The sequence below is a fragment of the Xiphophorus couchianus genome, chromosome 16 (assembly GCF_001444195.1).
Source record: "Xiphophorus couchianus chromosome 16, X_couchianus-1.0, whole genome shotgun sequence".
Lineage (NCBI taxonomy): Eukaryota > Metazoa > Chordata > Actinopteri > Cyprinodontiformes > Poeciliidae > Xiphophorus > Xiphophorus couchianus.
In genome coordinates this window covers 7,298,227-7,322,806 of record NC_040243.1, presented here as the reverse complement: position 1 = coordinate 7,322,806, position 24,580 = coordinate 7,298,227, and the positions used below count along the sequence as shown (strand labels likewise).

At 37.9% G+C, this 24,580-nt stretch overlaps 2 protein-coding genes across 3 annotated transcripts; one reads left to right on the top strand and one right to left on the bottom strand.

Annotated features, from left to right (window-relative positions):
- ezh1 (enhancer of zeste 1 polycomb repressive complex 2 subunit) lies at positions 1 to 14,625 on the bottom strand. 2 transcript variants are annotated; one of them, XM_028042791.1, is made up of 20 exons: positions 14,604 to 14,625; positions 12,053 to 12,237; positions 11,794 to 11,919; positions 11,407 to 11,529; positions 11,142 to 11,259; positions 10,494 to 10,718; positions 9,910 to 10,012; positions 8,519 to 8,682; positions 8,294 to 8,385; positions 8,040 to 8,202; positions 6,490 to 6,674; positions 4,681 to 4,772; positions 3,994 to 4,022; positions 3,771 to 3,896; positions 1,902 to 2,080; positions 1,708 to 1,803; positions 1,549 to 1,630; positions 913 to 993; positions 749 to 833; positions 1 to 619 (listed from the first exon to the last, which is right to left on the bottom strand). In XM_028042791.1, the coding sequence occupies exons 2-20, from the start codon at positions 12,233 to 12,235 to the stop codon at positions 559 to 561; spliced, it is 2,313 nt and encodes a 770-aa protein (XP_027898592.1). In that variant the 5' UTR covers positions 12,236 to 12,237; positions 14,604 to 14,625; the 3' UTR covers positions 1 to 558. The 2 variants fall into 2 exon arrangements, with proteins under 2 accessions (XP_027898592.1, XP_027898591.1); XM_028042790.1 differs by lacking the exon at positions 14,604 to 14,625 and adding an exon at positions 13,860 to 14,144.
- Positions 14,626 to 18,281: 3,656 nt separating this feature from the next.
- ramp2 (receptor (G protein-coupled) activity modifying protein 2) lies at positions 18,282 to 24,365 on the top strand. Its single transcript, XM_028042814.1, has 6 exons — positions 18,282 to 18,409; positions 18,956 to 19,027; positions 19,113 to 19,142; positions 21,490 to 21,516; positions 21,666 to 21,837; positions 21,955 to 24,365. Exons 1-6 carry the CDS (start codon positions 18,325 to 18,327, stop codon positions 22,202 to 22,204), a joined length of 636 nt encoding a protein of 211 aa, XP_027898615.1. The 5' UTR covers positions 18,282 to 18,324; the 3' UTR covers positions 22,205 to 24,365.
- The last annotated feature ends 215 nt before the right edge of the window (positions 24,366 to 24,580 follow it).

Genomic DNA, 24,580 nt, shown 5'->3' with positions numbered 1-24,580 from the left:
TTACTTAATAACCTTTCTCTGTTTTATTATACAACATATCACATGCAAATTATATGAGCTTTTTAGTGAATAATCTTTTGGCACTTCTTTTAAATGTTAAAGGAAGACACTTACTCTTACTATTTTACTTTATTATCATGGTATGATGATGTTTATATGTCTGCTGTATATACAACGATCTGAGTACCAATTCTGGAATTTTGTGAGGTAAGACCTCTTCTTTGCCATCTAAAGTTACATTCAGTCAGTCGGTTTGTCTTCTAGTTGCCTATTTTTGCAGAACATTGATATAAATGAGCTTATTTCATGGCAGAAATGTGTTAATGATGCAAGCTTTTCAGTGGAACAGTCAGGGTATAACGTTATTATCCACAATACTACATGACCGAACAGGAAAAGCATCTGACTGAAGCTAAAGCACTTGGCTAACACGTTTAGTTGGTGATGTGTCAAAAGACAGCACATGCACTTCACTGATCTACATTATGTATGCTGAAAAAGCTTGCATAACGCACAGAGATGGTGAATGAAGGCCAGTCTATAGATATAGCAATAAAGCTAAGTCATGTCCACTTCCCGCTCTATTCCCACGTACTTCAGAGCATCAGCTTGGCTGTATCTGTGGGTGGAAACATTAAGTCAAGAAGCAAGTAATTGAGCAGGTAAAAATGCATAGACTGCATAGACTATTTTTCTCTAACGCTACATTTGAACTAATGTAGAGTCACAAAGAGGCCTGCAACCCCACCTGTAGTCAAAGAAGAGCTCTTCCCCCTGCAAGATAGCTCGCTTGGCGAAGATTCCAATACGGTGGTCTCCATTAACCATCACAACTGCATTGGCAATAAGAGCAACATCAGTGAAGAAAGTCTTAAGAAAACCTTGAATTCATTCTGCCAATGAAACACTCACCTTTAGCATAGCAGTTGGGGTTAACTGAATGATTTGCAAATCGAATTTTGTTCCCCTTTCGTGTGGCATCCACTACAAAATCTGTAGAGACAGAATTAAAGGGTTAGCTCAGGACTTTTCAAGACTTGTAGAGTTAGACTTGTATAAGCAGTTCATATCTTTGCAGCAGAAGATAAATCCGGAGTACTTATCCCTAAAGCTACAGTTAACAGGAAGAGAAAAGTGAGCTTCTATGATCTTAAAGTCTCAACAAATCACGAGAATTTATGTGAATTTTTAAGTACCATTAAAAAGATTTGCATGGGAAGATTATTAATGAAGAAACTGATTTATTAATTACATTAGAAATGGTGGTTGGTGGAGGTATGCCACCAATGATCTTCTTGGGTCAAACATGAACTGAGAGCGGAACATAAAAAGTGTTTTCCTTCTGACTAGCCAACAGCTTCAGAGACCAGGTGTAACAAGGTTTCATGTATACACTAAGTGAACGCGCTATGAGTTTTCTCTACTCCAATTTGGTTTCACCTTTATAAGCCTTAAACAGAACATCACTTCAAACTACCATTCAAAGCAATTTCTGATTCCAACTTAAACAAATGGTAAAGCATTGCAGCAAGAATAGAAAAAACCCGCCGTTGTTCAAATTGAAAAGGAAGCTTGACATGTATTTATCGTAAATCCTTCCTCGTCGGTCTGCCTCATCTTGAGAGATCAGCTGCAGATAGAAATGAAAGAATTAAAATCAATCATAAGAAACTGTGAAAAAAGTCTAATTAAACTGCATGGACTTGCCTCTCCACAGTACTCAGAGATAAATTCATTCTTCTGCACAGGCTCTTTGATGAATGTTCCCCAACCAGCAACATCTGATGGAGCCAGCAGCAGGTGCTGAAAGAGAAGCCATAAGTAGGCGTTTTCTTTCATGATGCACAACATCTGAATATCGGACCATTAGTGTGGCACTATTGTCTGGAACTTTCATGAACCTTTTTAAGGCCTCTTTGGATGCCGCAGTTCTTACAGGACACCACTTTGCTGTCCCAGTGGTCGGCAGCTCCACAGGTCATGCAGAGATCTGGGTCACACTCTCGTACGGCCAGGTAGCATGGACACTGCTTGGTGTTGCACTGGGTTTTACATCGGCAGCCCGGGAAACGGTTCTGGCCTGCAAAACATTTAGATACAAAGAAACTGCTTGACCAGGTTCTAGTGCAATTGCTTGTTAACACATATAGTGACAGTCAATCACATCCACAGAAACAAGATAAGGATGACTTGGTGAAGTTCAAACGAGTATTGAAAAGGGAATAAAACGGATTTAAGTGACTTTGTCCGTGGCAATTTCTTTGACGCAAGACAAACTAGTCTAGTATTTCAGAAACTGCTGATCTACTGGGATTTTGTGCATTTTGGGGGGTCTATGGAGGACAGTCCAAAAGAGAAAAAACATCCAGTGATACCTTGTTGATATCAGAGATGAGGGAATATAGATCAGACCAGGTTGAGACTACAAAGGGCAAAAAGATGATTGCAGAAAATTATCTCTGAACATACTAGTCAACCTTAAAGCAGATAGAATACAATACAGAAGACCACACAACAGGTAACACTAAAAATGAACTGTAACAGATTGGAAAAATATTGCTTGGACTAGCGGGTCTTGATTTTAGCCACAACATTCAGATGGGGCGTCAAACTATGGGATAAACAACGTGACAGCCTGCATCTGTTTTGCCTGTGGGAGCGGTGGTACAAGGATGTAGGGGATATTTTTTGCACATTCTTGGGCACTTAGTAACAAATGAGCAACTCTTAAACACCACAGCATACCCGAGTATTGTTGCTGACCATGTCCATTCCTTTGTGACCACAATACACCCATATTCTGCTGCTATTATACAAGTAAGACAAAATATATCTTATTAATATTTGATACCTTGTTGAATAGTTGAAGTAAAGCCTTAAGGAAGTTCTGAAAGATAAATGTATCTAAATCTGTGTACCTAATAAAGTTGTTGGTAAGATCATATAAGAGCCCTCTACTGGCAGAAATGAAGACATACAACTTTAAAGAGCGCAACATCCTCTGGGCAGAAAAAGTAAAACCTTGAGCAATGATAACCTAAATGTTTTATTCATAAGAGAAAACTATCTATAACATAAGGCCCAGACATATTTTTGCTTCTCTTTGAGGTGCTCTTTAATCCCCCATTTCTTTCCTCTTTGGGGTTTATGTGTCAAGCTTTTTCAGGCTGGAAGAGTTTGACTCATACTGATGATGCTGTATATCAGGCACAGAGCCTCTGACATCCCTTTGATTCTTTTCCAAGTCTATGGAGCACACACATGTGGAAAAGAGAGCTGCTTCCTGTTTGGCAGCGGTGTTCCTCTGCTACGGGAAAAGGCGGCGTAACATGGAGAAGGGAGGAGAGTGAACAAGGGAATTTTTTTTTTCTTCCCAACCTTTCCCTTTATCTGTTGTTAACCCTCCAGAGGACGAATTGCAAAGCTGATTCCACCACCATGTGGTCGTTTTGGGAAAAGCTTCTCTGGGTCACACCTGCTGTAGTGAAAGCCTAATTATAAATGCAGCTTTGTGGTAAAACACAACCATCTATTCCCACCAAAAGACGATTTGCTCTCTGACCACTGCCAAAATACAGTTCATATTTCACATTCTACATTTCTGCTCCTTTGTGACAAGAGGGACTCAAAAAAATAATGCTTTCAGCGATAACCATGGTAATGACCTGGAAGAGTAGACTGAATGCAACCACTGTTTACGAGCAGCACAAGTAAAAACACCCATTTTCTGACAAACTCTTGACAGGTGAAAAGCAAACGGTGACACTCACACTCGTGTTCGCACTGACAGAACTTCTCACAAAAATTCTGGGTCATCACACAGGGGCAGGAGCTGTCGCACGGGTGGTCAGGGTGGTCACATGGCTGATAGTTGTACACCTGATTGGAGGAGTTATCTGGAGCAACATGGGGAAAAAGCAGAAAGATCAACGCTACAAGCTGTGCTAAGTGTTCCAGGTCAAGGAGAAGCAAAAATCATAAAGATAAATTTACCTTTTTTCAGCTGAATCTTTGCCCATAACCTACAAGAACAAACAATTTAAGGCTCTTTACAAAACAAACAGATCCTTTTTATACAGAAAAATACAATCATCAAATAACAGACTGATTAAGAGTACATATACTAAAATTTTATTCTAGTTATTAAACAATGCAGTCACATTTACTTTATTAATAAAATTTGTAAAATGTTTTCTATCTAAAGAAACTTTACTCTTCCTGAACGGGCTTGTAGGGACAGTGGATAGTCGATTGCATAGAGTTATTAAATTTGCTGTCATCATTCATAACAAGCATGCATGTCATGCCAGTAAAAATTAAAGACTCCCATTTAACAGTAAGAATCAGTGGCTGTGACTGAATGGGTTTGAAAGGCCAGATCAGCAACATAAAAAACCCTAAACCTTATTAAAGAAAAACTAGAGTTAATGGTGAATGATTATGTTGTTTATGATAACTGGATAGTATTTTTTTTTGTGCTGCAAATTTGCCGTTACTGACAGTCTCTTTTTCCTGTTTTGTTCATTTTCACCTCTCTTTGATGATGGACTATTCACTACTTTGTCTTAGTTTATTACCTACAATTTAAATAAATTGCTTTTCAAGTTGGGTTTAAAATGTGACCAAATGTTGACAATCACAAGATATTAAAAAGCACTGTCTCATAACAGACAAACTTGCCTGTGTTTCCTTTTCTTCTTTTGGGGTGAGATGCCTCCATCTACCAAAGGGACCCGGTGGATCAGAACCTCTTTCGCTGCAAACTCGTAGACCTGTGAGAAAGGTCAACAACAGCCAAGTTAACCAACAAACCAATCACACATACACACAATTACACCAACTTTGTCCTCATAGCATGACATTATGCAATATTGTGCAACCTGTGTACATTACTAAATAATCTGTGACAAAATGTCCTGCTTTGTTCCATCTTCTGCTTTCACAACCAGAGCGCAGCAACCAGATGCAAGAGTGTATCTGCATACACACTGAAATATGCACACACACAAACCACCTCTGGCTGCCAAAATCCAGATTTGGCCTCTTCCCCAGGACACAGACATGCATAACGGTGCAGCTGGTTTCAGCATTTTCACAGAGTGAAGCAGTAGGCGGGACATTCGCAACATAAGCAGAGCTGTTACAGTCCAATACAGATATAGTTGCTTTCTGACAAAAAAAAAAAGAGACCTCCAGAAGTAGAAATGAAATAAAGAGGCTGGGTCAATGTCTCTGACATGGATTGACACTGTAACACTGACCACTAATACAACTAAGAGAACAAAGAAAGAAATATTAATAGCAGCCCAGAAGAAACTAAAATGACAGCAGCTCTGTTGCCTCTTTTAAAACTTGCATTACATGTAACTACGAGAAATGTCACATCTGGTAAGAATCCCTGTTTATGGGGCCACATCCAATATAATGTTTTAGTCAGTCCAATTAGGCGCACCATAAAACCATCAGCTCACTATGCATCTGCCATTACATAGGAACTAACTCAAATGTAACAAAAAAAACCCATCTACAGTATGTTTTTCACTTTGTGTCCAAACAACCATGTGTCATTTTAGGATAGACAAAAAACATGTTTCTTGGATAATTGCTATGAAACAACAGATGTTAGATGTTAGTATGTTTCTTTATTATACTGGTCATGGCTCTATTTATTTTACCTATTCTACAAAAACATTTAAGATGGGCTGTTTAAATACATTGAAGCAGAGCCCACTTAACGAAAGATGATGTTCCTTGAGTCATTTAAATCTAAATTTAGGTTTGATCTCGACGAACCTCTGTACAACTTTTTCCTTAGTTCAAATCACTTAATCATAAATATGCATAAAAGTCTCCAGAAACCTTGAGAAACAGACTCATAGCTTGACAATGCTTTTTTTTTTTTAAATTATATTGCTAAAGTTAAACGTACTCATCATAAAAATCATGTAAAAAGATTTTCTAACATTTTCCTTGAAGCCCATAAAAAACCCTAAAATGCCTTTAAGGGGCTTAAAGCAAACTCTTACAGCTGTTGAAAGCATGTGTCTATGCCATACAGAAAGGAACTGCAAGCTTATCTTTCATAGGAAGTGTAAAGAAACCTTTGCTCTGTGTGAAAAAACATTAGGATTAAAGTTTGCCTCAGAGAACACCAAAACTCCGAGATTAGCGCTCTTTGAACAAAATAGTCTAAAATTGGATTATTTGGACATTAGAACAGAGGATATACAGTATGTTGCATAAACCAAATACAACTCCATAGAATCCATCATGAATTCTACGGTATGTGTGGGAAAACAGGAGACAGTTTGTAAAAAATTAATTTAAAAAATAGTAAACTAAAATAGAGTTGGACACATTTTTGTTTAATGATTAAAACAAGGTTATTTTTTGTTGTTCAAGTTCAGTGAAATCCCTTTCAATTGACATGTGAACATTTTGTAATGAAGAAAAAAATGTTTATATGTAATATGAGTATGAAATTTGTACCTGTTTGCAGTTCTTGGTACCAATGAGACGTGCAATGGAGCAGAAGTTGTTAAAGTATGTGCCGTGCAGCACCCTGAAGAGTGACTCCTCGGCCCCACTCCACTGGACCACACAGCACTCCTGCTGCTCCATTTCATCTTCACCTGGACGCAGCTTGGTTGGAGTCTGGCAGCGAGAATTCCCCTCTATTACACACACACACACACACACACGCACACACACACAGGCAAAAACATGGCTTTGTGAAAAGACAAGAAAAAAATTGTTTAATTCTTTTTGGAAAACTGTTTGAAGATCTTACCTGCCTTTAAAACACATTCCTTCTGTTACTGCTGAATATTGCATCGTGTTAGGCCCACAAAAGCCAGTGTATTAAATTTGTATTTTATGTGAAACACCAAACTTTTTTAGTTTTCTAAATTTTATTTGCAAATAAAATGGTACATTTGTCTTCTGCTCTGTTGGGTTAATAGCTTGTAGAATCTAGAACCAACTTTCACTGCAATAACAGCAGCAGGTTTTTGTGCTTATTAGATTATATTACATTACATGTTCACATGCTGCATTTTGCATGTTGGCCAAAAACCTCGATGTTGTTCTCATTTTCTCATCACTTTTTTCACATAACAAAATCATTTCTGAATATTAAATTATGTAGAGGTGGAGATTATACACTATCAATTGACATTTCTGGACAAGATGACTGTCTTTCCATTGACAAACACATATATGATGGAACATTTTGGATATTCAAAACTGATGCTCAACATCCCGAGGACAAGCTGGAGAGGTGAATGTTGCCTGGCAACAGGCTGAATGGAGCACTACTGTCGCCATATGCTCCAGTTTCTTCATGCTCTGCATCAGTCTGCTGAACAATCTGTTTTTCCACATTATCCTTACACGTGTGACAAAGTGTGCTGAGTCACTGGCTAAGCTCCAGCAATTTCCCACACCAGCTTCAAGAGAGGAACTGATTGAAAAGAAGATGAAAGATTCAGGGGGGGAAATTAAAACAAAAAAGCCAATGGACGATTCTCTTATTTCCTTCCTTCCACTCTTTACATCAAGATGTAAGCAAGAAATGTAAAAAAAAGGAAAAGAAAAGCATGGAGATGAGGAGAAGGCTGGGTTTATATGAAGGCTGATTTATGCAAAAATAATGGTTGGTATATTTTGGTTGGCAACAGACAGCTGATATTGGGAAAAGATGTGAGGAGAGAGCAGGATATGACTTGAAAGCTGTAATCTGCAGCCAAATGTTCATATTTCAGACAGAGAGCAGTGAGTTAGGCAACACAGTCATGCAGAAGCTAGGAAAATGGGGGGAAGTTCATGGTAAATGATGCATCTATTGAATGACTCAGTGAATCAGGTTTCTGGAAACAAATTGTGTCTGTACTGTACAAACCCACAGAGCAGACAACTTTAATTGCCTAACTATAAACACATTATCACATTTATTTCCAAGTGACTGCAATTATGGATTTTCCCCCCCCGCTTTTTAAAACAGAAAAAAACCCAGTCGTTCAGTAAGAGGAGTGCAATACCTGAGGAGGAAGTGGTTTCATGGTCACTTTCACCCTCCTTGCCTTCCTCAGCAGACCCAGTTGGTCCAGAACCGCTGGAACCGGTGGGTCGCTGCTGCCTCCGTCGCCTCCGAGATCTCTGCGACCGTAACATATTCCGATCTACGAACTCTTTAGCTCCTTTCTGCACAAATGAAATGTTGATGGGGGGAAAACGCAATGAGCACTGAAATGTAGAACATATCCTGAGCACAGAGTTCATGGACCGGGTATACCTGTAACAGGAAGCAGTCTTCCCCACAAGGTTCAGTCTCCATGCGGATCTCCTTACTCTTCCTCTTGTAAACATTGGGTGTTGCATGAAAAGCTTCATGAACAGAGACAATGCATTCTCACTACCTGCTGCATGAACTGCAACATTCAATGCAAACATTAATAAAAATATTTCAATTGTAATATATTGATCAGAGTCTTAAATCAAACAAAGAAAGGGCTATTACGGTGGAGGAAACAGTCGTATTTGAAGCAACGTCTACAGAAGAGTGTGTGGAAGGAATGCAACGACTGCTCCCTCTGCACAGACTTTGCAAAAGGCCCATCTAAGTTGGGAGTGCAGAGGGGGGGGAGTTTTACTGGGCCTGGTGGCTCCTGTAGATCCTTGTACCTGTGAAGAATATGGGAAATATGTCAAAGCTTTAAAGAAATAAGAGATGCACTGATCTGATATTAATATCTGTGACGGTCCAGATGTTGAAAAAGGTCTATATAGGTTAGCGGTGACAATTTGCCCAATCCATAAACTTTGCAGAAACATAATTATCTCTGTTGCTAATTCATGAATTAACTGCTATTAACCCAATTTTTAAGTCACATTTTCACTTTGTACAGCCTGGCTGAATTACTGGCTGACTTGCAGAATTAAGACAACCTCAAATTGGTGAAAAGATCTCAAAACCAATACATCATCCATTAATCTAAAGAAATTAAAAAACAGATGAGACATCATAACCTAAAACATTTATCCACAAATGGAGGACATATAGAAAAGTGGTGACCCTTCTCGAATCAACAAGGGTGACCCAGAAGAACCCTGAAGCTGCATATATAAAATTCAATGGTGAAAACTTGAAGGAAGGAAGATATACCCCATTACATCCAGCGTAAAACTAAGAACATTTGTCTAAAAATGTACATCATATGACAAGCACAGTGGGGTAGTTTCCTGGTCTGGAGCTGCGTTGCTGTTTCAGCAGATGACCATGAATTATGCTCTCTTTCAAAGAATCCTGAAGGAGAGTGTTTGATCATCAGGTTAGAACTAACCAAAAAAGGTCAAAGTCTGGAGCTAAATATTAAAGCAGGTTGCTGGAATTCAAAAAACTCTTCTGCAAATCAGAGTAAAGCAAAATTCCTCCACAGTGCTGTAGAAGAATCACCACCTTCTATTGCAAAAGCTAGATGTGATTTGTTGCCGCCAAGGTTGGCACATCCAGTTGGAGGAGCAATTACTTTTTCACATCTGGCTATGTAGCTCTGTTTACCTTAACAAATTAAATAACTGTTTGAAAACAGCATTTTGGGCTAACTTTCTTTTTTTGATATATTAATTCAGTATTGTTAAATAGCCATTTGTTCATTCAGGCTGCCACAGGGTGTACTAACTTTTTCACATGACTGTAAGGAACAGAACAAATCTGAAATACTTCTTATGCCACCATAGATGTTTCTAAGGTCTTTCAGCTCCTGACGCAACTATCCTTTGAGTATGAGAGCCAGAGAGGAACCCAGAATTCTTAATTCACCTCTAGCTGCTTAGATCTCCATGGTGAACGCTAAGCAACAGACTAATGATCGTGGTGCAAATACATCCCATTGACTGCACTTTTCTTACTTTTCCTTCAGCTCCTCTGTGGTGCCCTTGTAGGGAAACATCGAGGCGATGGCTGTAAATATCTTATCGTTAGGGATCCTCTTGCTGCCGGACGCATCTTTCACTTTTGGGAAACAAAGCAGGGATTGTTACACAAGTGAACCAGATATGACCAAACATCAGGTTTTTATACAGATGCATAAACACTGATTATGCAACACGGGTGTTTACACAATTCTGAACAAGACATTGTCTCCTATTCTTAAGAACAGACCGTAATAATTGTTCTTAATGGTTGTACTTTCTTGTATTCTGTAATTCTTGTACATTCTTGTACATGCATGCTGAGTGGATCCATTTCACAATTGTTGGGAAAGTGTGTAGTTACCACTAAATCCAAACACAGCTCTGTAATAGGAGTCAGGGCATATCAGTGTCATGAACAAACAAGTTCCCTCAAACAAGGGAAAACAGGGCAGCTTTAAAGTCATCATGTCAGTTCAAGAGCTGCTGTAGCAGGACGACCTTGTGGCAGCTGCATGGTGTAAAAAGAAGAACAGTATGTGCCTTGTTCACACTGAAGCACTGTAAACACAGATACTCACCCTCTGTGGTGCCTCTCCTTTTTCTCCTGATTAATGTCCCAGCTTTAGTCTCTTCCGAGCCTTCCACTGAGCTCCTCCTCATCATCATCCTCTCTTCCTCTTTCTTCCCTGCAACCTCTGCTGCCATCACCCCTGCATCCTCCTCCTCTTCTTCGTCATGGTCAGAATATTGACTCAAGGCATCCACAAGTTCCTTGAAGATCTCGTCGCTGATGAACCCGCCCTCTGGGACAAAAACAATTTTTTCTTATATCTTAAATCATGGGTTCATATAGAAAAAAATGCTATAAACCTCTACTATTAATTCAGATGAAATACATACACAGCAAATACAGTGTCCTAAAAAGAATCCATACATTTTCCACACTCGATATAACCACAAACTTTATAATATATATAAAGTTTTTAACATTTTTGGTAAGTTTTTAGGATAAATCATTTGTGGTAAGACTTGAAGTTGGCATTAACAGATACTCTCCATCCAATTTGACTAAGTTTAAACAATTTTGAAAATAAAAATGGGAAACATTTTTAGTCTGTACATCTGGAAAACTAGTAAAGACGTAGTATTTCCAGAAATCTGCGGTTGTAGTGGTGTAATTGTGACGATGTCTTAGGAAATTAATGTATCTTTAAGGCTCTGCCTACCTCTGTCACCATGAACGCCATCATAGTTGTCAATGAGTTCCTCTAAGAAGGCCTCATCCTGTTCAAGCACCTCATCACCCATGTAGGGAATGTTGTGTAGGAACGTTTCATCCTCCACCTAAAAGAAAAAACTCCTGTTGGTGCTACATTCAACAAAATAACATTAAGTGTTTCTAAGTGTTCCAAGGCTTAAAAACCAATACAATTATATATCAGCCATGAACCGTAGCATGCAAAAACAATATCAAAAGATAGTATATGATACCATGAAGTTGTGCTGCAGTGGTGACCACGAGTACATGAAGGGGATTCCTGCCACTGTAGACAGAGGTTTCATTGGAATGGCCTGAGAATTAAATTCCGGGAACCCGAACTCCACTGCACACATCTGGAAGAGGATCAGAGGTGAGGTGAACATGACCATACTCTGAATGAGTCTTCTGGATAATTATAATTTAACACAGATGCTGTTTTGGCTCAGGCAGGGAAAATAAATACATTGCAGTGAAACTCAACAGCATGTGGGAACATAAAGATACCGCTATATTTTCAAACTGTTTGGGTTATGAGCTCACTTAAGTCATCAGTTCCCTTTGTCACTGCCTATTTAGGCTCCTTTTATCCTAACCGCTCTCTTTTTAAAAGAACATACCTTCTTATTTGCCAGAGATCCACTAAAGGTTGAGACAGGGATGGCTTGAATCCTAAGCTTGGACCACTCTGTATTCAGGAGATTAGTCTGCAGCTCAATCTTTTGCCTGTTGGACATGAACAAGCTCTGGAAACACAAAAAGACCAAATCAGATAAAACTCAAATGAAGGGGATAAACTACAGACACATAGCAGCTTTTTTTCCCACCGTTCACAGACATTAATCTATAAACCATGTGTCAATGACTGGTTTAACCCACCTTGACTTTGTCTACTTTTTTAAGGCGTTTTAACTGGCGAAGGCGCATATACTCAGACTTGACCCTCCTTCTCCACTCTAGGAGACTGCGGGAAGGGGTAAAGGAGTCAGGCTGAGGCCTTGGAGTTGATAGGACAGCACTAGTGCCAGAGGCTGGGGCTGCGGCAGCTGTTTCTTCCATCATTCCTTAAAAATTCAAAAAGAGTATTCAGGAAGCAAGTTGAAACTCGTTGTAGATTCAAATTTCCCATTGTTGGCCTGTTATTTGGCCTCCAAAGCACAGCGACAGTTGTATCTTTTGCAGTAGTTTTGTGTGATAACCTGGATAATTTTAAAGTCATCCCATTCATTTTTTCACACAATCCATATTGTGTGAAAAAATGACTAAAATATCATGTCAATAAACTTTACAAGACAAACAGATTCATGAAATATCAATTTAAAAAGAATCATAATGCAAAACAAATCAGTGCATTCAATTCCAAATCTTATGCAGCACCGCCCATAGGTTTCCATACACTCACTATCAGCATGAATGTCATAGTGATGCTTTTAATATATTATTTCTTATGTCTGGAATTATTACAGCAAACAGCTTGAATTGAGTGCTTATGTTTCGATTTGATGCACATTTTCTAGCATCATACCTCTGGCAGTCTATAACTGCAAGAGATACTGTTGGTTGACACAATAAAAGAGAAGGACTACTCCCAAATTCTTTAATTTCAACTCAAATCAAACACTAGATGGCTGAGATCTAAACTGGTTGTTCAATCAGGACAGCGATCACAACTACAGATAGAAACTTTCTCTGGAAAAGACAGAAGAGGCTGGAATTAGCCTTAAAATGCATGTCATCAATCTGCAACTCCTAACAGACATTATTTCGACAAATATTAGTGTGAACATGTGCATACACTTGAGTTTCAATGTTAAACCTTGGAAAAAATCTACAATAAATACAACATTGTGCACACAATTCTTGTTTTCTATATGATATAAAGTTATTCTATTCTTTAAAAAGGCTTAAATACATCCATGTCATTCATAGATAAGGGCATCAACATTAAGTCCTGCATGATCCTAATGATTGTGTAAAATATAGTTAAAGTCAGTTGATCGCAAATTAGTGAAAAAAAAGTTGTTAAAGTAATTTATTCTTCAACAATCCTTCAGTATGACACAATCTCGTTTTCCATAAGAATGCACTTCCCCATTTACCCTAAATGTAACCCTCTTTGAAATACTGCCCCCTTCTGTTGGCAAAACAAAACTGCCATCCTCTGGAGAAAACAAGCCTACCGTCCGGGTGATTTAAACTGCACCATGTTTTCTAATTATTTTTAAAGGGCGGCCATTACCAAAGCAGTGGGCAATTATTGTGGCCTGTAAATAAAGTCGAAGAGTTAAACAGCGTGGAGCATCCACATTGCTACGAAGTGGGCGTGCCTCAACAGAGCAGAAAAGTGCGTAGTACAGTTTTTCTGTGGTTCATCATGGCCCGAGTGAGCATCTACATCACTGTTTGCGCCATAACCCCATCAGAAATAAGCATTAAGGCAAAACTTAGCGCCGAAATCAGCGACAGGGGGTTTGATCGAGGAGGAGGAAGCTTGTAAACGTGTGGTACAACGCAGATGAAGTGCGCTGCGTCCTCTGGGTGCAGCCACGGCAGCTACACGGTGCCCATTTAAATGGGGAACACTTTAGCGACGTGCCCACCCAAGCTCCACAATGACGGCGCGGCATTCTGGTACACGCGTGTGCACGTCTACATCCACACAGCAACTGTCGCGGTTATTAAATACCTTTAAATCCTCGCGTCCTCTCTGTTGCGACTACAGCCCCGCAATGCGATCAAGTCCCTCTCTGTACGTGTGTGTAGGAAAGAGAGTGAGTTGGTGAGTGAGTGAGAGAGAGAGAGAGAGTGTGCGTGTGCGTTGGTGTGTGCGTGCTGGACAAATTAAGGCTGTCTTTGGTTTGGATCTGACGCAGGTATCGTCTCCATGCGTGGGGATGTCAGAGAAATCCCAGCGTTGTCCGCGGACATGGTGCTGGAGGCTTGTTGTAGCTTACAAATAGCTACGCACTTAGCTCAGCCCAAGCAGGATAGTGACGTATTTATTATGAAGCAGCCTTTCCAAGAAGAGGAGCCAGGATTTATGCATATTCTGCGTCTTGGGAATAAAAAGTAGCTCAGAGGAGCCGCCGCTCAGCCATTGCTCGCACACTCAGGAACTGATTAACTGTTCGGAGATTTATGGTCATATACATACGCAAGATTAATTCTCTTTAGGCCTGCGGTTAGTGGCCAGCCCTTTAGAAAATATTACATTCCACCGCCTGTTGGTGTAAAATACAAGCATTAAAATACATTATGACAAAAAAGACGATTAAAAACAGCAAGTAGCCCATAAAACGAAAAAAAAAACAAACCCGAAAAAATAACAAAACACATAGCATATCTTACAACAGAAACAGCCACACAATATATATTACTGGTTTACAGACTAAGGTCTTAATGATGAAGTAAGAGCTGGAAACCAGCTTACAGTTTTATAAAATTCCAACGGACTTCTGTCGAGAGGGAAATCAGCCTAACTGCGGTTCAGCTTTTCTCCTGCAGAGGGAGCTCAATACATTTTTCTTCTCTGTGGGAAAAGACAGCGGGCTAGGCGCAAATAACACGGATGCCAGAAAGATCTTGGTTGGCTACACACATTTCTAATGGAGAGCAATGGCTGAACTCACTATAAAAACTTTGCTATCAGCAGGACAAAAATCTGAAATATAATTTTTTTTTCACACGGCTTGAAATGAACACATCATTCTACATTAAATTGATGCCTTTGAAGGTATTTATAACTTAATTCTCAGGTTGATGCACATATGATTTTTAATACACTTCTGTTGTCAATTAGTCATCAAATTGAAGTGAAAATATTCTTTTTACCCTTTCTTTGCCTCTAGTATTATTTCAGCTTTATCCGTTTTGACTCTAGTGCCTACAGGTGTTTACCAATGGTAGACTCATAGCAGAACTGACAACAATGCTCCTTACAACTAATGGCAATTTAGACAAAATAATATGACTATAATATAGTTTAACTGTGAAAGGAAATCAGAGCTCAACCATGCAATTTCTTAAGGACATTTAAGTGACAAACACCAGTCCAAAAGATTCATTTAAAGTTTTGGTGGGGAAATCCTACAGAATCATCTTGTTTTAAGGGTGGGAAAACAAGGATCATATAGTTACAAACCCACATGTAAAATATTTGATTAATTCATTCTCATCACTGGAAAAGGGAAAATCCTAAATTTTCATTTATTTGTGTGATAATTCTTTATAATTCCTCTACATTTGTGCCCACATCAATATTCTCTTAAGAAAACCAAAGCCTCACTTTTATGTTGCTAAATATCTACATTAGGAGTATTAACATTTTCAATTAACTGGAAAAACAATATTTGTCCAATGATGAAAGCTCAAAAATACAATTTACCTATTAGTTTTGCACATAGTGTAGGCATTTGAGTAATTATCGTAATTTACACACACACAAAAAAAAACTTGTTTAACACACAAGAGGGCACTATACGACTGGTTCCTACAGGACGACACAATCTATAATAATAAAACATTATTTAGATTAGTACACTTAAAATCATGCCCCCATAACATAACAAGCTGTGTTTTTTTCCTGCCTCAGGCATTCTTGACTTTTTATTGAGCATTTAGAGAAAAAATTAGGATGGTGAAACTTTTCTAGATAAAATAGCATATTTGGTGGTGTGTGACGCAAGCAGTGCAATATTGATACTGAACTGTCAAACAAAAGCAAACACTCACAGGAACACACAGATTAGAGATAAAGGCTGCAATAGGGAGGACGTCTTTCTTTCTGCATTATGTAAACTCGATGTGTTGATGTTGGCGTGTGACTGACCTAAATATTACAAGAGAAATTGTCTGAAACAAAAGGTTTTGAGAATGAAAAGATGTCCAAGACAAATAACTCTACAGTCAAGAAAAATATCTAATTAAAAAACAGCTACACAAAGCTACATTTGCTTTAGCATTCTTGGACATTTAAAACCTATTTAACGTTATTCCTTTTTAAAAAGTCAATTCATCCATATAATGGTGCTCACAAGAATGCCTTTGATATTTAAGTGCATGTTTCTTTTTTTGAACACTCTACCCTTTATATGAAACTGTGCTCTCAATGTTAAGTGAAATGAAATGTGGGAGCAATTTTGGCATGAGCTATATGTGGCTTTGTTCCAAGCCCAGCAGCTGAGAAAGAGCACTTATTCTTCAATGATACAGAGAAACACTTCAGCTTCAGACTAAGTCTCCTTGCTACCTCTCTTTTACCACAGAAGTTTAACATGATGTTAACAATGACGGGAACAAGGACATTGTTTGTCTTCAACATTGATGATACACCACAGCACGGATAAAGAGAGGACATTCCTTATGTAAATCATGCAGAGTAAATCTTGATTTACAGCAACAACAAAAAATGGAAAATGTAATCAAATGTGCCACCAAACGAGAAATTAAAGGGGAACTCCACTTTTCTGAATTTACAAGTTCAGAAAAGTGGTCCGGAAGAGTAGAGTGGCTTTTGAAACATTATGAATTAAATGTTAATCAACATTTTGATGTGTAACAATGGCACGTGACGATTGTTCACTGCGTGTTCTACAGCTTTATTTTTATGTATGTTTTTATGATGTAAAGCATTTTGTTGCTGAAATGTGCCATACAAACAAACTTCATTGACTGATTGCGTGATGATTGATTGATTGAATTGGCCCTCTGCATCATGGTTGGCTCACTTGGTCAATATCTCTCACACCTTTTGCCCACAAATATTATCTTAGTTTAACTTCTATTTCAAGAACATGTTCCAAATTAATTAGTCTAATAAAATAAAATAGATGTCAATATCAACTCCAACAATTAACATTTGTAATAAATTATTTTTAGATTACAAATGCTACAGAAAAGATTGAAACTATACTAGAATATATGCTATTTTCACATTTGCAGCTCTGCTGAAATTGAATGATTATTTTGAAACTCATCACTTGTAGAATCCATGACTAAGTTACTGAAGATCACATTAATATCTTTTATTAATTAGTTACACAAATGCATAAAATAAAACAGAAACAAACAACAATTAGCATAAATTAACTCTTGGTGAACCACTTTTGGCCTGTCAATTTGAACAGCTTTGACATTGTCACAGTAAAACTGAAGAGAGGATTCCTAAAATCAAACTTTGTCTTCTATTTCTGGGAGCTGATTTTGGATCTTAGGTTGTGCAGTATCAACACTTTTGCCTCTGATGCTCTTAAGATTAGTGGTAATAAATTTGATGATGATACATTTGTGAAAAGATTTTATGTATGATTGAAGATCATGTGTCAACTTTAGTCTTGAAAACTGTTGCTGTGACAACAAATTATGTTTAAGTTCAGTTTTGCTGTTCAACTCTCTTATCAAACAAATAAGAGAGCAGTTTCTTTCCCCCACATTTAATTTTCTCTCATCTAATTTCTTTCCTCCCCCTTTTTTTGATTGGCCAATTTCACATTCTTGCATTCTGTTCTTCTAATGTCACCCCACAAATTTGCAAATCAACCAATTAAACTACTTGGACCTTGTAAAAGGAGAACCTCCTTCATTATTATTTTTATTCAATCAGTCTGGCCAGGGTAAATTTCTTCCGTGGCTTTTGTTCATTAGAAGTAGAAATAAAATGCATCATAACCCCCGCCGCCCCCCCCCCCCCCTCACACACACACACACACACACCCTAAGATCAGGTTTACAGTAATTAGGTTTGGATTAAAATTGAAACAACAAGAAGAAAATGAAAACAAACGGAAGAAAAAGAAAATCAATTTTTTTTTTGTAAATCACAGTTCTGTCAATTAGCTGTTGATTAAACACCTGTCTTAAACTTAAACCATTGTTTGTTCTCCTATTATCAGAGGACAGAGAAAGACAAAGAAAAGAGGGGAGAATAAACATGAAACAGAAATGCTTCATGCTTTCACAATTTCTGAATCAAAAACTAGAGAGAAAGTGGTGATGACTTTGTACCAGTGGAGCACAGCAGTTGTCAGAAACTTTTTACCCCATGTGGTGAATCCGCCCATACTAGGAAATGAGGCTTTCCTGTTGTTTCTTTTTCTTTTTTTAAGCCTTCCTGTGTAAAGGTTGAGATATTTAATCCCTTCCCACTAGTGAAGATGAACAGAGTATTGTTCAGCAAAATGACTGTCACCAGATTCTCTCTTGTGTTCTCTGGCTGCTTAGTGACTTTTCTCATTTGGGGTAAGTGACATTTATTTTCCTCGTCCATTTATGTATTAGGGTGAAGCAATGTTTACTCTTCATCTAATTTCTCAATAAGAAATCTGTCTCACTTTACACAGGGAAATTACATTTAGAAAGAAACCAAACAACTGGTATGTTGTAGGTTATTCTTAAATGTACAGCCCAAATACATATCCAAACAAGAATTCAGTAATTATTTCTGATCATGTGTAAGATTGTTTATACTGTTTAAGAAATAATTTGATTTCTGTCATATGAATAAGAAAGCTCCTCCTAATGTCAGAACATTTGTTGTAAGTATGTTTAAATGTCCTTGAGTTGAATATATTAAGACTTCCTTAAAGAAGTGGGAGACAAAGGGAGGATGCACTAACTCCCCATAGCGTGGATCTCGCTATTTCCTTCATTCTCCACACTTTCTCACACATTGAAAAACGCGTAAAAACAGCTGCTGACGAAATATGAGTTCAATAACAGAGAATTTTATATCTTAAATTGACTATATGTCTTTGCATTGCCGAAATTTGAGTTTTCTTGTTGCAGGATGCACAAATGTAATTTGTCTGGATAACGACAAAGCAACGGTGCAACCGCTCACAACAACAACAGTGTATGGTATGTGTGGATTTTTAAAGAAAATCAAAAATAAATCCTTTTGTATGTTGCCTAATGTTTTTAACCCATGCATTTCTTTATGTAGGGTATAATGAAACACAAACAATGGATAACGGTGAGTTTGAACTTGTTTTCTTTGAGCTGTTTATTGTGTATCTGTGCGACGCAAATCAATTCAAGTGCAGTAAAAAAATATTTGCTACCTTCTTAAAATACAAAATACAATTTTCAAAAAGATCATTTCATTTATTAATGGAAAAAAGAAATCCAAACCTATGTGAAATAGCATTTTCCTCCAAAACCTAGTAATTGGTTGTGTCACCCTTAATGGCAACAGCTGCCATCAAGTCTTTGTAATAACTGGTAATGAGTTTCTTGCATGACTGTGGAAGAATTTGGACCCACTGTTAATTGCAGAATTGCTTTAAGTTAGTCAGACCAGAGATTTTTTGATCATAAATTTAAAGTCATGCCATGGCTTTGTGATCAAACTTAAGTCTAGACTTTGACCAAGGAAATCAGAAACCTTGATTTTGTTGTTTTTGTTGAGGGATCAGATTACAACCTTATCTGACTTTTTTTCTTTGCCCAAAGCCCCAGATTATCACACTCTCACCACCATGTTTAACTGTCATTATGATGTTCTTTAAAAAAATGTTTTACACAAATTTTACGCCAGATAAAATGGGATTCAGATAATATGATCTGTCAACTTTTTGCATGACATATTGTTTATATATACATATAGATTGTAGAAACTTTAGGAGGGATGGTTCAATATGATTTTATATTTACTGTAGATGTTGTAAAGTCACAGATGGTGAATATGGAAGCATTTCTCCTGGAGGCTTGTTTGGGATCACTTCTTTGAAATTATTTGTTTGTCCTGGAACAAACAGAACCCAGAAAACAGATCTTGCAGACTTTGTTTTCCGTGGGGACATCTCCTCTTGTGTTTTGTCAAAAGGATCCAAGATAAACTCCTGAGGAGGTCTCCACCAGAGGGGTCACCAGCAGTAGACATGAGGCCCCTAACGGTTTCAGGGTTAGAGGTTAAATGAAACCTCATTACGACCACCCCACCCCCCACCTGGATCAACTTCCTCACTTTGTTCGTCATTCGCCCCACGCAACGTCAGTGATCAACGCATGAACTCAAAGTTGTGAAACAACTGGAACTTGGAGCAGAGCCCCTTTCGCTGTTCCTCATCCTGTGCCTTACTATTTTTTTCTTTCCCCAACTGTCCCCCCACCCCTTTCCCCTGCCAACACTCCCGAATGTGGGCTCCTCCTCTGCTGAAAAGACACATTTCCTGATGTCATTACTAAATCAAAATGCTGCTCCTCAGCAAACAGATGTTACATGAGGTTGAACATATAGTTTCTGTAACATCAATTTAAGCTCTGAAATGTAAACTGTAGATTTATATATGAATTTCTTTTTGTGTTTGATCCTCCCTCACTCGGCTTTTTAAGGCTCCAAGAGATGGCAGTGAGGAACTACCCAGCATATTTGCGATAATCATGAGCTCTTTATGAGATAAAAAAAAAAAAAAAAATTACATCTGATGTGGAAATGTTATGTATTCCTTGCCAGCATAGACATGTAATGGTCTTTTGAGTCTCATGGTTGTTTCAGAATAATAACTTATTCTATCTTTTGTTAAATTAACCTAAATATGAAATCGTGGCTGTCTGCACAGCACACCCTGCAGAGTCATGATTAAATCCACCCCAAAACGCTAAGCCCTAAATGTTTACTTATGTTTCCTATTTGGCAGAGGCAGCCCAAAAGGCAAATAAATCACATGCTGTGAGCTGGCCAGGCCTTTTCGACTGTGAGAAACTGAGACTAAAAAGCAGAACAAGAGTTAAAGAGTAAAGGGTTTTCAGATGTGAGTCCAGCCCCAGCTTGGGTGTGCTCTTTTTATTTGGGAGAATAGAGAGGACAATCTTTGCTGCCTCCACCCCTTTAAAAAAAAGGAAGAAAAACTAAAAAAAAAAAAAACGTGTGTTGAAGAGGCAAAGAGCTGCTGCCAAGGCGCAGGGCCATCAGACAGATCTTCGATGAACATCTGCTATCCGCGGGTAACATTGTTTGGACATCTGGTAACCGAAGATAACCCTCTTGCGTTTCCTGTTATGCCTCGCTATACACATTTTGAAAGCTTCATCATTTGGGGAAAAGACACCTTTATTCTTTTTTTTTTGACATGAAGGGAGCTGTTGGTTTCATTGGGGTATTCCTCTCCTTTCTCTCTGGTGAGTGTGTGGTCTTCCTTTCACAGCTGCAGTCGCCTCAACAACAGTTGTGTTAGAAGAATTTGTGTGCTAAAAGAGGCAAAGAAATGTCACAATGATTCGAGTTGATTTAGTAAGATTGTGTGTTTTGTGTTTTCTGTCTTTTCTTGTCAGAAGTACATATTTTACTCATAGAATGTTTTTCCATGTCTCTCATTTAGAGATCTCAGGACACCAACTGCAATTTCGTAGGTGGCATTTCTTACATACAATGCTAATGTAACACAAGTCTTTAAAAAAATGTAAAATTGCAAGTCACTGTTGTTACATCTTAAACTGCTATTATTCTTTTTGGATGTTTTCTCACATACTCTCCTTTTAATTCCACTTCTTGCAGCTTGTGCGAGTGGTCCCGTTTGCCACAATATTTGTAAGTTCTGCGAGGAGAATTATGGCAAACCATCAATGGAGTGTCTTTCTTATATATTTGATGACTATTTGCATTTTTTCAATGAGAAAATGAGATCACTAAACTCAACTGACTGGTGCGTCTGGGATAAAGTGAGCAGGTAATCTCAATTACAAGTCACTAATTTTTACATCAGAGATATTTCAAAGCATATGCTGACATGTTTTGGGAAATGTCCTTTCCCAAAACATTTTTTATTTTATTTTATTTTCTGCAGCTCCTACAGCGACTTTAGCACGTACACCGAGACCGTATCTGACTGCCTGCTGATCCCATGGCCAAACTCACTGGTGGAAAAACTCTTTGTCAACATCCACTCTGAGTATTTCAAAACGTGCCCCACAGAGGAGTTTAGTGACCCACCACCAGGAATCGTGTTAGCCCTGGTGATCACTCCCATCTGCCTGATACCAGTTATGGTCAGCCTGGTGGTGATCAAAACCAAAAATGGGGATGGCACATCCTGATTTTAACACTAAATATGGCCTTTTATATTCATTTTTGTCCATCTACTTTACCATGCTTAGACTGATCCTATTCCTTCAATTCTCCAAAAATCCTGCAGACGTCTCAGTGACTCAGGACTAAATGGAGTAAACGCTTTGCTGCTTCGAATGATGTCTGTTGAATGACAAGTGTCTTCTTTCTAAATGAAATGATCAATATACTGTGGAATAACAGTTTCCTGTTTACTGTATTTACACTTTATAGGGAAGGTTCAGTTTCTTGAAAGTGGGGTTCTTTGGAGTTGCCATCAGCTGTCAGTACCTTACCTCAGGTGGACAATGCTTAGAACATTTCTTAAAGATCCAGAAAGACAGAAAAGTGGAGTCCATCATTCTGAATCAACTCCAGTTTTTAAAGTTTCACAGCAACTCAAAAGAGTTACTTAGGTGGTTATTTAACATAAAAGCCATTTGCCATTTATGATGAAAACTGTATTGATTAATGATCCATTACAGTAACATTGTGACATTCTTAGCAGAAGAAAGACGTAACTGATCAGTGAGATCTGATTTGATGCTAATGGAATAGGATGTAAAACAGCCATAAGACTGCATTTTCTCAAACTACTCACCATGAACGTCAAATAAATTAATGCAAGTGAGAAAAAAGAATTCCAGTGAGCTACGTTTTTTATTATAAGACCATTGTTTTAGGATGATACATTTTTATCCTAGTTCCACTTGGCCTACATGTTAGCAATACTCATAACTTCTTTCTCTTCTCATAAACTGAAGGGATGCTTTGATCTTTACTTTGTTGGAACATTGACTGCTCATAGTTACTCTGCAAAATCCCACCTCAATGTCCCAAACTTTCACTTTAAGGAAAAGGCTGTGAAAAAATGTTGTTTTTAAACTGACCTAGTTACAATGTTGCGTTCTGTTTGCATTTGAAAGTTGGATTTTCTGATTTTCCATACAGAAATACAAAAAAAATCTGTATAAAGTCAGAATTTTAACTTGGAAAGTTGGAAGTGTCTGAGGAGTCCTGGGTTCAATAGACATGGTTATAGCACATATATTTAATTTTGCAGATGTAAACCCAGTTTAAAAATCCCCCCAAAACAATTACCGTAATCTTTTTTTTTTGTGACATAGTGCTGTACAACATTTTGTGGTGGACATGTTCATGTTTCAATGCAGAATATGGAGAGAAATGCACTATTATTAAATCATATTACTGTAAGTGGGTAGCACTACAATTGGAAAAATCCCAGGGGTTTTCCAAATTGCAACTGGAACACGATTACTCCTGATGTGACTTCATTCTCAACTCCAGCCTCCAAAACAAATAGGATGCAACATAAGTATTGACTCAACCAGTATCAGCACAATATTCTGGAGTCAAACCCTAATATAAACCAAAAACATATATTTAGTGTTGTTAATGATGACAAAAGCTTCAGAGCTTGCAGTTGTAAAAGTATTATAACATTTTCAGTGACAGTCCAGATGTTTGGAATTAGCTTTGGCTGTTCAGAAAATTATGTTTAATTATAAATGAGCAACATAATATTTTGGTGCTCAAACTGAACTCGGATCAATGTTAAGTTTGATCTATGTTTGATATGTGTTAATATGACATGAAAATTAAGAATTGTTGAATGTATTTATCTGAAGGGGGTTCAAAGGTTAAAGCAACTGGAGCTCAATTAAAAGTGACCACTGCAGTAGAGCTCCCCATGCTGTTTTTCTTTCAGTAGCAACGATTCTGCCTTCTGTCCTGTCTAAATATTAACAATTCATAAGTAAATAATTGACAGTTTAACCTGACCCAGACAAAAGACATTTATCTGTCTGTGCAGACTAGTTATATACACTGAGTGATGACAAGAAGACCAATCTAAATTTCTTTGCTTGTAACATGACAGCGTTGATAAGTGTTCAGTTGTGGATGACAGTAAAGCCACAGTAAGTGCTTTCAGATTTGGAGCAAAATGTGTATTCAAAAACTTTCCTTTAATTTTGTTGTTGTCAAGAACAAACAGATGTAATTCGCAGCCTCAAGGAATACATTCAGTCCCACCATGTACTGTGCACATATCTGTATACTTTTATTGTTTTGTAAAGTATTAAATCTAAATGGATATTTTACCATCCAAATAAACTGATCATAAAAATACTGGTTGTTTATTTGGCTGTGCTGCATTGAAAATAATGGGAAAATAATAATAGGAATACAACTTTTGCAATGGAAAGACCCTGAGTCCAACTCCATTTTAAGACAACTAACAGGATTGCTGCATCATTCTGTTAAAAGTATCCTCTCCACTATACTTTTGTTCGATGAACTGCCACATATGGCCATGTCTTCCCCCCTTCATGATATCTTCAGTG

Bases quoted from the DNA above. Each gene is read 5' to 3' on its own strand.
- ramp2 (XM_028042814.1), top strand. From the start codon at position 18,325: ATGAACAGAGTATTGTTCAGCAAAATGACTGTCACCAGATTCTCTCTT. The intron at 19,028-19,112 runs GTATGTGTGGAT...TTCTTTATGTAG, and splicing joins CACAACAACAACAGTGTATG to GGTATAATGAAACACAAACA. The intron at 21,838-21,954 runs GTAATCTCAATT...TATTTTCTGCAG, and splicing joins GTCTGGGATAAAGTGAGCAG to CTCCTACAGCGACTTTAGCA.
- ezh1 (XM_028042791.1), bottom strand. From the start codon at position 12,235: ATGATGGAAGAAACAGCTGCCGCAGCCCCAGCCTCTGGCACTAGTGCT. The intron at 994-1,548 runs GCGGGTTTTTTC...CTGTCTCTACAG, and splicing joins CCTTTTCAATTTGAACAACG to ATTTTGTAGTGGATGCCACA. The intron at 620-748 runs GTGGGGTTGCAG...TTCCACCCACAG, and splicing joins GAGCTCTTCTTTGACTACAG to ATACAGCCAAGCTGATGCTC.